The sequence below is a fragment of the Diospyros lotus genome, chromosome 3, assembly GCF_014633365.1.
Source record: "Diospyros lotus cultivar Yz01 chromosome 3, ASM1463336v1, whole genome shotgun sequence".
Taxonomy (NCBI): domain Eukaryota; kingdom Viridiplantae; phylum Streptophyta; class Magnoliopsida; order Ericales; family Ebenaceae; genus Diospyros; species Diospyros lotus.
In genome coordinates, this window is record NC_068340.1 from 35,980,156 (window position 1) to 35,994,275 (window position 14,120).

The window sequence follows — 14,120 nt, forward strand, 5'->3', positions numbered from 1 at the left end:
CTGGACTGAACTGAAAACCGCTCCGACAATTGGACGAGACAACAACTCCCCACTAGATGTTGGGCGAATCGTGAGCCGACAAGTGTCCAGTAACATCACATAATTCAACGCGCAGATGTCGGGGTGGGGGCGGAGGAGGAGCTAGACCTAGACGGACGGTGTGGTGTGGAGGCAAAAAAGGACGGAGAGAAGATCTGGTGGTGGTGGTTGTGTGGGCGGTGGCAGTGATATCGAATCAGGGGGGCGGATTCAGCGATTTTGGGTGGGCTGCAAAAAAAAAACATTGAATTGGGTTGGATTAAAATTGCAATGAATTATTATTAAAAAATTAAAAATTTTATTTTTAAAATTTAAATTTTATTGTGAACTGTCTTGGACTGGGTAGCTAACGCATAAATTTGACCCGAATTCGGTTATTGGAGGAGGAGGAGACGACGGAGACTGACATTATTTTTATTTTTAAAGATGTATGTTTTTATTAAGTTTCAAATAAGTTTATTAATTAAAAACAAATATATTGTTTTGTGGTTGAAACAAAATCAAAATGTAGTGGGCGCCCCCCCTACCTACCTACCTACCTACCTAACTAACTAACAAAGGTATTAGAATGATGTAAGGCGCAATATTTATTTATTTATTAATTATATTTTTACTCAATAATAGACATCTCTTTAATTCTTCCTTTTCCTTGTGAACTGTGACTGTGACTGTGAGGCGAGGCAAATCGGCTGTGGGGCTGTGGCTTTTTACTCAATAATAATGGACTTGTTTATTGGCTGCGACTTCGTGGATACTTATGCTTATGTTTTGCATGTTATGTTTATCATCCAGGTCCAAGCTGATAACTTACTACTATTGCTACCAGAATTTGATTAGAAGAGGGAGGGAGGGACGGTCGGTCGGTCGAATTTCTGTGTGTCCTTAAATCCACTGATTGCCACTTAATGCCACAACACAAAAGTACCACCAGTGCTGTATCTAAGACCCCCATGAAATCACATTGAAATAATGTTTAACCACTTAATTAGCTAGCTAGGTGCTACCCTACAAGACAATGAGGATGACATTTGATGCCAATAACATCTCTAAATTCGACCCTCCCTCTTCTTCTTCTTCTTCTTCAAGGGCCACAGATTAAGGGAAGAGCCAGCCAAAACCATGGCCTCTTAATTTGAGGCTTAATTTACAGGAGGAGGAGGAGGAGAAGGAAAAAGAAAAATAAAGAAAGAAAGAAAGAGACAACAGAGACAAATATATGTACGTACGTGCTTAATTAGGGGCTCTAATGCTGGGAGGTTTCCTCATTTGTCTGTTTCTTTGCTTTACAAATCTTTCTTTTTCAAGCCTTTTATCCCTTCCTTTTAAAAATTCCCATTCCTCTACAAAGTTTTGAGTTTATGTTGCCCACAGATAGATAGATAGATAGATAGATAGATAGATTGAGAATGACAAGTGGTTGGGGCATTACTAGTCTCCTTTTCATGCACGATATATGCGTCTAATTCTTAGCACTCATATATTTTATTTGTGATGTTGGAGTCAAATAATATTTTACAGAATTTGTGGACAGAAGTGATATATATATATATATAAAATAAATGTAAGAATGGTAGTTCCAATAATTATAATTTATAACCTACTGGCAAAAGCATTTGTTTTCTTTAATGTTTGACCACCGAATTAAGCAAATCTCTGCCACAAATTAATCAAGGTTTTGAGTGGGATGCCAACTACTCCATTGTCCTAATCACTAAATCATTAATGCATGTATATATATATATATATATATATTGTGTTTGTGCTTGTGTTTGTCACTTAGATGTTTAAATTAAATTACAATTTAGGAGACACTGTCATTTTGAAGCCAAAAGCATGGGGGGTTAATGTTAGAATTTTCATCTAATAATTAGGTATATTTTGTATAATGTTATTGTTAGTTGCCACAACTGTGAAAGGCATAATGTAGTGCTGTGATTATGGCCAAGTTTTAAAACAACAGTCACTGTCAAATGAGTTGCAAAATTTGTTTTGTTTGTTTGTTAAGTGAAAAAGAGGAACTTAGGCAAGTGATTAAGGACACACACAAATGTTTTGTTTTCTACCTGTTAGAATCAATGCACTGATTATTTAGAATATTGAATAAAATTATTATTAAGAATCATTTTGAAGGAGTGTACATGACACGTTAGAACACCTAGCATCTATTTCTTATTAGTATTTTTAATTCAACCTATATGTCATAGCATGGTCTCTTGTTTCCCTTTAAGCTCAGTTTTGAGAGATTTAGTATAGGAATGTGATAGAATGAAATGAAAATCAGTAGCATGAAAAGAGTGGAACAAAATGTAAAATGTTTTTTTTTTAATTGGAGAAAAGGGAATGGAAAATAGTAAAAAAAAAAGTTTCTCTCTTTGTTTGGGAGAGAAATGGAATGAAAGGATATTAAAGCACAAATAACTGTCATACTCTCTTAATGAAAAACAAGAAAGGAAGGATACAATGAAACTTATTAAAATGTAATTAAAATTGACATTATCAAAACATAAAAATCTGTTTTCCATCCATTTTCTTCCAGTTGGAGGAGACCAAAAAAAAAAATTCAATCTTAAGATGAAAAAAAATAAGAACACTTTTTATTAATTTCTATTCCATTAGTAATATCTCCTCTATTGAATTCAATTTCATTCAATCCCCCTCACTCTCAACCTAACTGTTAGAATGGCTGCTGCCCAGCTCGCAACAAACTTTATCCCTAATAATAGTGGCAACTCCTTTGGTCACACAAGGGGTTAGCTAGCCAGCTAGCACACTTTGTCTTTTGCATCATCACCATCATCAATCGGTACCCCCCACCTTGTCCACCAACATCCAAACCTGCATCACCTGTACCGTTCCCATCACCCTAACAACTTTCTTGAATTTAATTTCTCAACAAACCCTTCATCACCACATATGCCATTGCATTCAAATTCTTAATGTTGGCATCACTTGCTGTGCTCCTCTCCTTCCAAGATCATAATTAGGGTCGGCCTCAATCAGAGTCATTCAAGCTACAAGGCTGTGGAAATTTTGCAATAATGTCGTGTCATTACAAATTGTTTATGTTATAGTATACATCATTGAAACACCGAAGTCTGATTTTTTAAACTTAAAACGGCAAATGCCCAGTGCAAAAGCCACAAAAACTATTTAAACCATAATACCAAGTCATAGATGGACTTTTTGCGCTTACTTGTCTTGCCGAGATTCCTTAAGCGGGTCGAAGGAGGACAATGGTGCGGACTATGGGTGTAATTATAGAGATAAAGAATCACTACAGTCAAGTCAGCTAACCTAGTCTCCCCCACCTTACTTTTTGATTCAACAAAACAGAAATAAACAAGCAAATAAATGAATAGACATATTCTTTAGTCTTTTCAACTTGTAATTATGAATGGAAAATGAAATTTACATAATCCTAAAAAAATAGGATAATGGTACAAAAGAGTTACTAAAATCGTATAATGTCCGAAACCAGATGTACACACAAACATGGAACCAATAGCCTTGCACAAGTTCTGAAGAAAGCTAATGGAACCAGAATACATTTTCAGGCCATAAATTGCTCTCGGTGTAGGCACCAAACAGAGGCTTGCATGTCAAAGGTCGTTACTAAATTCCTGGAAGATGAATTGCAGATGACTCATCCATACCATAAATTGATGCACAAGTAGGTATCATCCTTCCTGCCCCCGCAAGCTTTTATGTCCATTTGTTGGACAAGCCAACCGGAAGAAAGAAAACCAGGAACAAGAGTCTTCATACATGTACATGTGTACACAAGAATCAAAACGCAAGAGACGCCTCCTTTGTTACTTGCCAAGGTACGGGCTGTGCGAACAGCCTTCATGAAAAGTTTTAAGAGTAAGATTGCATGCTAAAATACTCTCCTTCCACCCATCACCAAGCGCAAAGTTTCGCATATGGGTGACGACCCTTCTATATTTTCCGTGAAAAACCATCAAAGCATTTGTCATGAAAGTCAACGGGGTATCAGAAGGGTTGTAACTTGAGAGCTATATAGAAAGGGCAATAAAAGAAGATGATGCTAACAGCACTAAAAACTTATCAGGAAATGCCAATAACAGATTAGATTTGTTGCGTACATTGACAAAGAGTCAGATTGGTTTGATGGAAACAAAGCGTTAAGGAACAGGCTTGATTCGGAACTCAACAAAATCTTCAAATACAAGTTTATTTATGAACCTCATTCAGAAAATGATTAAAAAGTCCAACTCCATTACAATCTCATGCTTGTGAAGGTAAGGTATTAAATCAGATTCAAATGCGAAATTTTGGTACACACAAAAAGAAAGATAGAATAGGAATATAATCAGACACCACCACTCATTGCACTCATCTATGAAATGCCAAGGACATAATTTGAAGTAAAAAGAAAAGGTACTTCAAGTAAGATCATCCTCCTCCAGTTCTTTTGCCTTCAGCGCTTCCTTAACTCTCAACAGAAGAGTTGTCTTCCAAGCATCCTGTGAGATAAAATGTGTGGAGACAACATAAGCAATTGTACTGTTCGCTAATTAAACCAAATGCAGTTCCCAAACCAAGTGGACCTAAGCACTATTTATTCAATGCAGGTTCCCTTTTCAATTTTATCAGAAAAACAAGTGACTCAAGCTTAGCTTAACAGAAGTGAGCAAGATATCCACAAATCCAAAAAATAAAAGTACGTAGCAGTTTGTTGCATAAGGTGCAAGATCCACTGAAACAGAAAATAACAAATGAAATTAAATTAAAAGACCAGGACTAAGGGTTTTTTAGAGAGAGAGAGAGGGAGGGAAGAAGCAATGAGCAGAAGCTCAGGCATACCAGTGAGGCTTCTCCACAAGGCGCCACATGGTGATGGTGGAGCTGAAGAGTGGAGAACTCTACAGAGGAACTATGGTCGAATGTGAGGACAACTGGAATTGCCAGCTTGAGAATATCACCTTCACTGCTAAGGATGGGAAGGTCTCACAACTTGAGCATGTTTTTATTAGAGGCAGCAAAGTCAGGTTTATGGTGATCCCAGATATGCTTAAGAATGCTCCTATGTTCAAGCGCTTGGAGTCTAGAATCAAGGGTGTAAGGGTTCGGCAATTGGTGTCGGCCGGGGCCGTGCTGTCGCAATGTGGGCTAGAGCTCAGGCTGCTGGTCGTGGAGCTGGGCCTGGTAGGGGTGTTGTGCCATCAATAAGGAGATAAATCTGTCGTTTCACCTCACTGTTTCTATACTCAAGTTAGAATGGTACCTGCGACCATGTCCTCCTATGTACTGTCTTTGTCTTAAACCTCTATTTGTATACTCAAGTTCAACTTTGTGCAACTCTAGTTTTATGTCAAGATTTCAATAATTTCCCTTTACAACTTTTCATGTGAGAGACAGTCTTGTCTTTTCCTAACACTGCAGCCAGTTCACGTGAATTTGGTCTGAACTGTCTCTTTTTCGTTTTCACAAATGGTAGAGTGAGGACTGTTTTCCAGCCCTGGGCAGAGAGAGGTTGCTAGCTCATTAGTGTTATAGGATCCCTAGCTTCAAGCTAGCTAAGAATATGAGAATGATAGATAGAGGATGAGCTGAAGTAATGGTATATGAAGTGTTTTCAAAATTGGAGGTTCACATCAATAGGTTGCTCGGGGACATTAAGTGGCTGGATCAGAAAGAAGGCCGAGACAAGCTGTCAGACAAGGAACATTGGAGACAGCCTCCTGGAAAGGCATAGGTGGGTCATTTATTAATACTGGATGGTCACATATAAAAATTTAATTTGGGTCTGTTTAACAAAGCTTTGCCAAGGAATATAGAGATTCGTTTTAGAGCAGAACCGATTGTGAGGGAGAGTGAGAGTTTATAAATATGACAGCCGTAACTCCTTATAGTGTTAGTTTATGCAACTATTATAAACGAAGTTTGTGCAGATCAAGGTGGGGGATGCCTCAAGAGTTAGATTTTGGTAGGATTTGCTGGGATCAGAGAGCATAGCATGTGCATTTCCCAGATTTCTTTTGTTGGCTGTAGATAAAGAGGCTATTATGGATGAGCTTTTATTACTTTCTCCTACAACAATAGTGCAAGCCTGGTCTTAGATGGAACTTTCAAGATCACAAGTTGCCTAGTTGTGACTTTTTTTGCTTTGCCATCCAAGATCAGAATGGACATGTGAATTTCAAGATCAGAGCTTTCAAGATCAGTAGTTGACTGGGAGAAAATGGACAATGTAGGTTTGGCACTCTTTATAAAAAGAGAACTTCACCATCCAATCCTTCAATAATGTCTTGTGTAACAAAGGAATCTCTATTTTCATAAAGTAATGTGGAAATCAAGTGCTTCCCTCAAGTTGACCTTTTGTTCAGACAACTTCACTTAGCTACACCAACGCCCATATCCTGATAAGTGAGACAAAGCAAAAAAAATAATGATTCCTTTTCCTTATATAGTCAAAATCAATTTGATTAAACCCATATCTCCTGATGCAAGTAAGATACATGCCAGACCCTTCAGAAACCGATCCACTCAAGAGCATGACAAATTAATCATATTCCAAACTTTGATAAGAGTATCAAATTGAACTAGAAATGCAATTTACCAGCTGGGTCATGCTATCAAATTCCTTGACAGCATCAGTAAATTTGGCAACATCTTCCTGATCAATTGCATCAGCCAACGCCTGCCACATGACATTCCACGTTAACTAAGCTTGTGCTATTACAATGTGAGAAAAAAATGAGAACAGTCAAATAAAACCTAAGAAACGAGGTAAACAGAGACATTGAATAAGATAACCATTGAAATATGAAGCTATGAACTTCACATCAAAGAATCCAAGAAATTAAAAAGTCCACTGGAGTCCATCAAACTTACTTCCTAATACCATAGAGAGATTTCATTATGAAAGTGGAAACTATAAGAGTACAGAGAAGCAAAACCAAAAGCTGATTTTGCAAGGCATACATACCGCCAACAATTTGTATTCTCTTGTTCCAGAAAAAGTTGGATCCAGGTCCTGCAAATGCATCTGGAATTTAAAAATAATACAGATAATAAGATAAAAAGTTTTATATGATAACAAGGACCATGCTTAAACCTGGTATCGCTCTAAAGCATTGTTGATTGCAACAACATCCCCTTTGCCTTTACACAGTTGACAAATGCCAGCATTAAGAAGATGCCCCTTAACTCCATACTTCAGTAAATTATTGTTCAGCGATTGCCGTGCTATATCTTCATAAATCTCAATTGCTTTCTGGTATCTGCAGAAATATTGCAAGCATATTAAATCATTATAAATAGACTTTTCTGATCTTTCTCTAGTATATCAATTTTTTTACATAATGGCTGCATATTCTAGACAATGTTCAAGTGAAGGCAATTTAATTCAATCTTTGTTCTTTAGACATAGTTTTAATTTGGAATTAAATGTTATCAGAAGAAAAGGCATCACATTTAGAGAGTCTCCAAAATGAGCAAGACAAAAGCAATCCAGAGAATCTCTATATCCTAGCATAGGGACAACTACATCAAAGAATCTACAAAGTATGTATAAAGACGACCAGTTTAGGGCCTGTTATGTAGGCTTGCCATTTTCTATTTTAGTTATCATTTCACTAATTTGACAATGAAAACTGAAAGTGGCATTTGGTTCCTTGCTTTCGTTTTCAAAAAATTTGGTAACTTTTTAAAATTTTGAGAACTCCAAAAGCATGTTTTCATAATGTTGTTTTTGTATTCATTTCTTCCCCCTTCTACACTCCTCACCATTGGCAGCTCGATTTGCCAGAAGGTAGCCAGCAAAATCCTTTGGCAACCTCCTCACTCATCAGTGACTGGATTTGGGAGTCCCTTAGATCTGAGAGCGACTCCCATGGAAGGAACCAGTTAGATCTGGGAACAACTACCATGGGAGTCATCAGTGAGTGGGGTGACAGTCAGAGGAGTCGCTCGCAATCTTCGGGCTCTACAGTCATTGGTGACATGAGGTGTAGGATTAAAAATGAAAAATAGAAAAATAAAATGTGCACAAAGTTGTCAAACATGTTAACTTTTCAATTTTTCAAGTGAAGGCAAAAACTGAACAGAAAAATTGAAAATTCAAACTGAAAACTCTGTCAAATGGCCCCCTTAGATAACATACATGGAGTTTCTATGAGCACCTAAATAAATGGATTACTATTAATTTAGCACTTAAAAATGACTTGCAAATGTAGCTGCAAAAGTAAAAAATTTAAATGCAGTCGGTTCCGAGACCTACCTACATGGTTCACACTGGACAAGTTATTTAGGTCAACTAGCTATCTGTAACAACTTATTTACCTTCTGCATTAAATCCTCTGTAGAGAAGGAGGTTAAGACAAATTAAAAGAGGCACTGTGAACTCAATTTCGCAGCTCAGGGGTATCAAATGTACATAAGATGAAATATACAGAAAGTGGACAGACTTACTGTTCTAATTGAGCAGAAAATTGTGCAATTTTCTGCCTGCACTGATTTGCAGTAGTTGTTACTTCTTCACTTTGGAAAAGATCAGCTGCTCTTTCATAATAAACAATAGACTGCTCAAAGTTCTGTTCACCCTCATATAGTTCAGCAATTTCCTGAACATGAGAAAGAGACCTTCTAAGTCATCCATTATAACTTACCATCCATCACATGCAACGATCCTCCAGGTATAATGCAGAGAAAGTATGAACACAAGCAAAATAGCATCATTTAAGTACACTTCTTATTGCAAGAAATATAAGATGTTGCAGACGCAATCACACTTTTGAGTTAAATAAGAAATTACTTTCTCACAGTGTCAGTTCAGTGACAAATTAGTAGAGATTGTACCTTGTAATATCTTGCAGACATGTTGAGCCTTCCAATCTCAAGGAACAGATTGATTGATTGCTCTAGACAAGATATAGACTCTGAAAAGCATATAACATATAAGACAGTAGTAACCCCATTGCAGTTCAGTTTCCTCACTATGAACACTGAACAGGTAATATACATGGCGCATTTGATATTGTTAAAAATTAAGTACTGAAAACCTTAGTAATGAATTTTTGGTGCTGAAATACAAAAGAAAATTAAAAACCTGGAAATTTTATAGTAGCACATCCAGAAAAGGAAACAAAAATTACCTTCAGCATATCTGGCATTCAGTTTATTCAAATTTATTTGACTTGACAGAATGACCATTCTCAGTTGAGTTTCAGATCTAAATGGTAGGAAATCATATGTGATCAATAGCACTTAACCGCACATGCATACATTCAGTCTTAAGGACTTAATCACAATACCAAAAAGGACTATCCTGTAATTATATAATTGTTGTGTCATTATCTGAGAAAGAAAATTTTGGTAACAAGCATAAAGGTTGTACAGGATGTTCACGCAATAATTTATTAGATTCGAGCACCGAGAAAAAGGTGAAGTACAGGATTTCATAAATATATCAGTCTGTAAAATTAGTCTTAGAAGTTTTGGAAAAGTTTATGAAGCTTCAATTGGAACATCACAGATATCAACAGCAACCTAATTGACAGAGGATAAAGTAGGACTCCTGCACAAATCTACCACTAGTGGTTTGGCACAATTTACATGGCAAGCCTTAAAATCGCAGTGGGGCCAACTATATGAATTCTAGCTCTCCAATCATTTTTATCCATAGTCATATCTCCTATAAGGCCATTGCATCCCATGCTATGTCCTAAGGGTTTCTCAACAAGTTTTCTTTAGTCTTCCATTCTCTCTTTCAATATAAAATTCTTAAATTCCATCCACTTGATTCAAAGGTGTGTCTATTGGTCTTCTTCCTCACATGTACACACCATCTTAATCGCTTATTTGTACAATTTCAAGGAAAAAAAAAGGGGCAAGTCTAAATGTCCAATTAAATTGTTTATTGGTACAATATGTTAGGATTTGCATGAGTTAGCATCAATTCTCGGTAGAGGACTTTTAAATGTAATTAGAAATAAGTTTTATTTAATGTTTTATGAGTTTAAAATGTAATGAAACTAACTTCTTTAGAGTTAGTACCGGTAGTCCTTTTATTTCTTTGTATTTGCATTTAGGTCCTTGGTTTGTAACCGCCTCTATCTCTTATAAATAGAGGCAGATAGGCTCTGGGCGGGATTCCAGCATTGATATTTTCGAATCATCTTGCACAGGTTATAGAGAGTATTGAGAGAGAGCATTGCTCGGTCCTTGTATTCTCGGAGGGAGGCTATTGATTCATAGCTAGTTGTGTGAGAGGGAGTGCTGTAATCTTGATCGCTTTCTAGTGGATTTCTAAAAGGCTTCGGCAGTCTGGATGTAGGGCATATTCATGCCTGAACCAGGATAAGTCTCTTGTCTCATTTATCTTTCTGTTATTGCTTTGTTTTTCCTTCAATCTTGTGTAATTCTATTTCTAGTTCTATCGGGTGAGTGCTGGTTGTGAGAAAGTGGGATTTCTTGTGTGGTGTTAGGTCCTATATTCAACACAATACGTGAAGATATAATACTTTTTTGATATTCTCCCATTCTCTGAAGCAGTCATATAAATTCAATTACTTGCTTCTTCATCAGTTATTTTTTTAATATTTTGAGGAGAAACGTGAATACAGATTCCCCGAAAAATAACCACACCTCACATATGCAATAAATGTAAAGCCCCCATTTATAGTAATTGCTTTAGTCCTCACAAGTAGAGTAGAGTGGGGGAGAAGAAGAGCAAAGAGAAGGGAACAAAAAAAACTTAGCAATTGTTTTGATGTAAAACATTTCACATTGGAAAATATTTACAACAACATATCCAGTCTTTATCCCACTATGTGGGGTCGGCTAAATGAATTCTAAACTTCCATGTATTTCTGTCTTTTGTCATATCTTCATTTAGGCCCATACACTTCATATCAAATTTTAACGTCTCTTTCAAAGTCTTCTTGGGTCTATCTCTACATCTTTTTTTGACTAATTGTTTCATTTCATCAACTCTCCTCACATGAGCGTTTTCTTCTCACATAACCAAACCATCTTAGTCTAATCTCTCTTATCTTCTTCTCGATTGGCACTACTCCTATCTTATTATGAATAATCTCATTTCTAATTTTATCTTTTCTTGTATAACCGCACGTCCATCTTAGCATCCTCATCTCCGCTATGCTCGTCTTTTGTTCATGCTAGTATTTGACTGCCCAACATTTTGAGCCATACAACAAAACTGGTCTTATAGTTGTCCTATAGAATTTTCCTTTCAGTTTTAATGAAATTTTACCATTACATAACACTCCCGATGCATTTCTCCATTTTAACCAACCCGCCTTAATTCTATGTGTGATATCCTCGTGAAAGGAAAATTAGCTATATGAATATGTATGTATATGTGTATATACGTATGCATATTTATGAATGTATATTTGTATATTAATATATGTATATGTGCATGTATGTGTGTGTATGCATAATTATGCACTAATGTCGTAGCAGAATCCCTCTGCAACACGTCAACCTAGTCTGATTTTTTTTTTAGGGGGGGGGGGGGGGGGGATTAGTCATCAAGGAGACAAGTCAACATGATACACACCTTTAGTATTTGTCTTCTTATAGCAATGAGCAGCATCAGCATAAGCGCCAGCAGCTTCATGTTTGCTGTCCAACTATTAAAAAGATAAAGATAGTAGTATGTCTAGTCCTGTAGCCCCGTAAAAAACAATGTACAAATAAAATGGCCTATATCCTGTAAGAAGAAGTACATACCTTTAAATGACAGCTTGCTAACTTGACATAGGCTGATCCAGCTTGATCCCCTGAGAATACAAAAAAGATTCTCAATACCATCCTTCAAGTACTATAGGAAATATTCCCTTTTTTCAGGAAAGGAAAACCACGCAAAAAGAAAATAACACAGAAACATATAGCTTCCACAACATTAGGGTTAGTGTTGTTAGAAGTGCACTTAGGAGAGCTTAGGACCCAATAAGGTGTGAAGCACAGTTATAGTCCTTTTCCTTGTCAAAATGAAGAAAAAATAAGAAAGCTTAGCTTAAGCACTAAAAGCATGTGCTCTTTTGTCAAGCACAAGGTGCACTTAAGCATGCTTATTTGTTTTTTTGGATTTTTTTTACTGTTTTACAGTAAAACAAGAGTTGGTTACTGTGTCCTTAATACATCAAAACACTCATTGAATCGAATATATAAATACATCAGAATGCTATAGAAGAAAATGATTCAGTATTTGCTCATGATTTTTTGGCATGGGTTGTTGAAGAGTCTAGATTTAATGTTAGAAGCAAAGGAGGCAATACAACACCGGCAACACCAGCTTCAATTCTAGTTCACAGCCAGTTTTTGGTTGAAGAAGTCAATTATACGGGATTGATGAGAACTATAACTCCAGTGGTGAAGATGACTTTCTTAATCTAGACTAAATAATTGAAAATGAATTAAAAGACCCTCTTTTGTTCTCTTTTCATAAGATTTTTGACAGTATTATCTAGTAATTTTGTTGTAGTTATTATATTATCTCTTTATTTTTTTCTAACATTTGCAATTTGCTTTGATTGAGCACACACTTGCAGTTTGTGCATCATGCTTAAGCTCTAGAAGGCCTTTGCACTTGAGTGTGCTTAGAGACTTTAAAAAGACAGATCAGGGTACCCTACCACAACTAAGTTCCCCAAATCCTGTATGGCATTTATAAAACAGATTTCTAATGAAATTTGGATTTGGGATTTAAAATTGTGAAGTTGTAAACAAATGGGAAGATTTAGTAACCTGAGTTGGATTTATTACCTAATAGTAACTTGAATCGATGCGCAATCTAGCATGCCATGACAGAATTAAATAGATGTGCATACACACACATAGACTAGATGCAGACATCACTCTATACCTTTCCTAAATCCAATTCACTACCTCGAAAGCATGAAGGCGACAGGAAACATTCCAGTTAAAATTGATGGAAAACAGTACGGATAATAACATCATTAGTTATCCATTCCCATTCGACAAAAGTCATCTATTCTTTATACTCTCTCGATAAGAGTGTGTATATATTGTCCTCATCTAGGACAAAAGCTGAAGCCAAGTCAACTAAATGGAAAATATAAGCAACACTGCCGAACACTGAATCAGAAGATCATCCAGATCCACCAAGATCAACTAATCAAGCACTCTGGCGAGAAGGCATTTTTCAAAATTTCCAGAAACCCTAAATCAATTTAAAAAAAAAAAAAAATCCTCCAGAAAACACGACACTCGACTCTGATTTTTCAGGATCGCATCGAGAAAAAGACGAAAAAATAAAAATCGATGAATAAAAAGAGATCGAGTAAAGAAGAGGTACATGATTTGGCGAGTTTATAGCAATTGGCTGCTTTATCAAAAAACTCAGCAGCGTCTTCATATTTGGAGCCGAAGACGCCCCAGCCGCTGAGCTTCTTCTCCGCTTTCTTCTCGAATTCTTCTGCTCTCGCTACCTGATCGGCCATCGTCTGGGAGGAGGTTTCTTCGTTGCAGAGGTGATGGTTGAAGAAAGATTGTATATAAATATGACCGAGAGAGCAAAGAGGAAGAGAAAATGGTCAGATCAAAAGTGCTTTTCAACAATTATAAAACAAATCAGAAAAAGAAAAGTATTTTTGCTGCCGTCAGATTTTAAATATCCAATGCCATCAAAAAATATTTAAATAAAATAAATTTTACATTCTACTCTTGAAATTTATCTAAATTCCATCCATCATCATTCTTGCATTTTTTTTTTTTTAAATAACACTCATCTCGCTTGCCATTTACAAACCGAACAAAATAATTTATCACTTATTTCTCTAATTTTATTTTTATCTATATTTTTTTTTAAGTTGTTGACGATCCAACAACTAATAATTGTCTTTGCTCGTATTTTTTTTTTTTTCATTTGTCAATCAATAAAGTAATTTGATTATCTTATTGAACTTGAATTTAGTTTCTCTATTTGTTTTCAATAAACCCCCAAATATTTTGAATTCGTTTTCATCTTCAAACGCACCTAAATTCAAAGCAAAAAGCTCATAACAGTGGTGCGTGGAGATGGAATGGTGTCACAATAGTGGAAATGAGCAGTGCCGTACCTGAGTTTT

At 36.2% G+C, this 14,120-nt stretch overlaps 1 protein-coding gene and 1 pseudogene across 1 annotated transcript; one reads left to right on the forward strand and one right to left on the reverse strand.

The window, feature by feature from the left end:
- Window positions 1–4,209: 4,209 nt before the first annotated feature.
- LOC127797590 (alpha-soluble NSF attachment protein) lies at window positions 4,210–13,577 on the reverse strand. Its single transcript, XM_052330622.1, has 9 exons — window positions 13,349–13,577; window positions 11,761–11,810; window positions 11,588–11,660; window positions 8,863–8,942; window positions 8,476–8,627; window positions 7,121–7,286; window positions 6,992–7,039; window positions 6,623–6,703; window positions 4,210–4,526 (listed from the first exon to the last, which is right to left on the reverse strand). Exons 1-9 carry the CDS (start codon window positions 13,491–13,493, stop codon window positions 4,446–4,448), a joined length of 876 nt encoding a protein of 291 aa, XP_052186582.1. The 5' UTR covers window positions 13,494–13,577; the 3' UTR covers window positions 4,210–4,445.
- LOC127797591 (small nuclear ribonucleoprotein SmD3b-like) lies at window positions 4,845–5,283 on the forward strand (annotated as a pseudogene).
- Window positions 13,578–14,120: the final 543 nt, after the last annotated feature.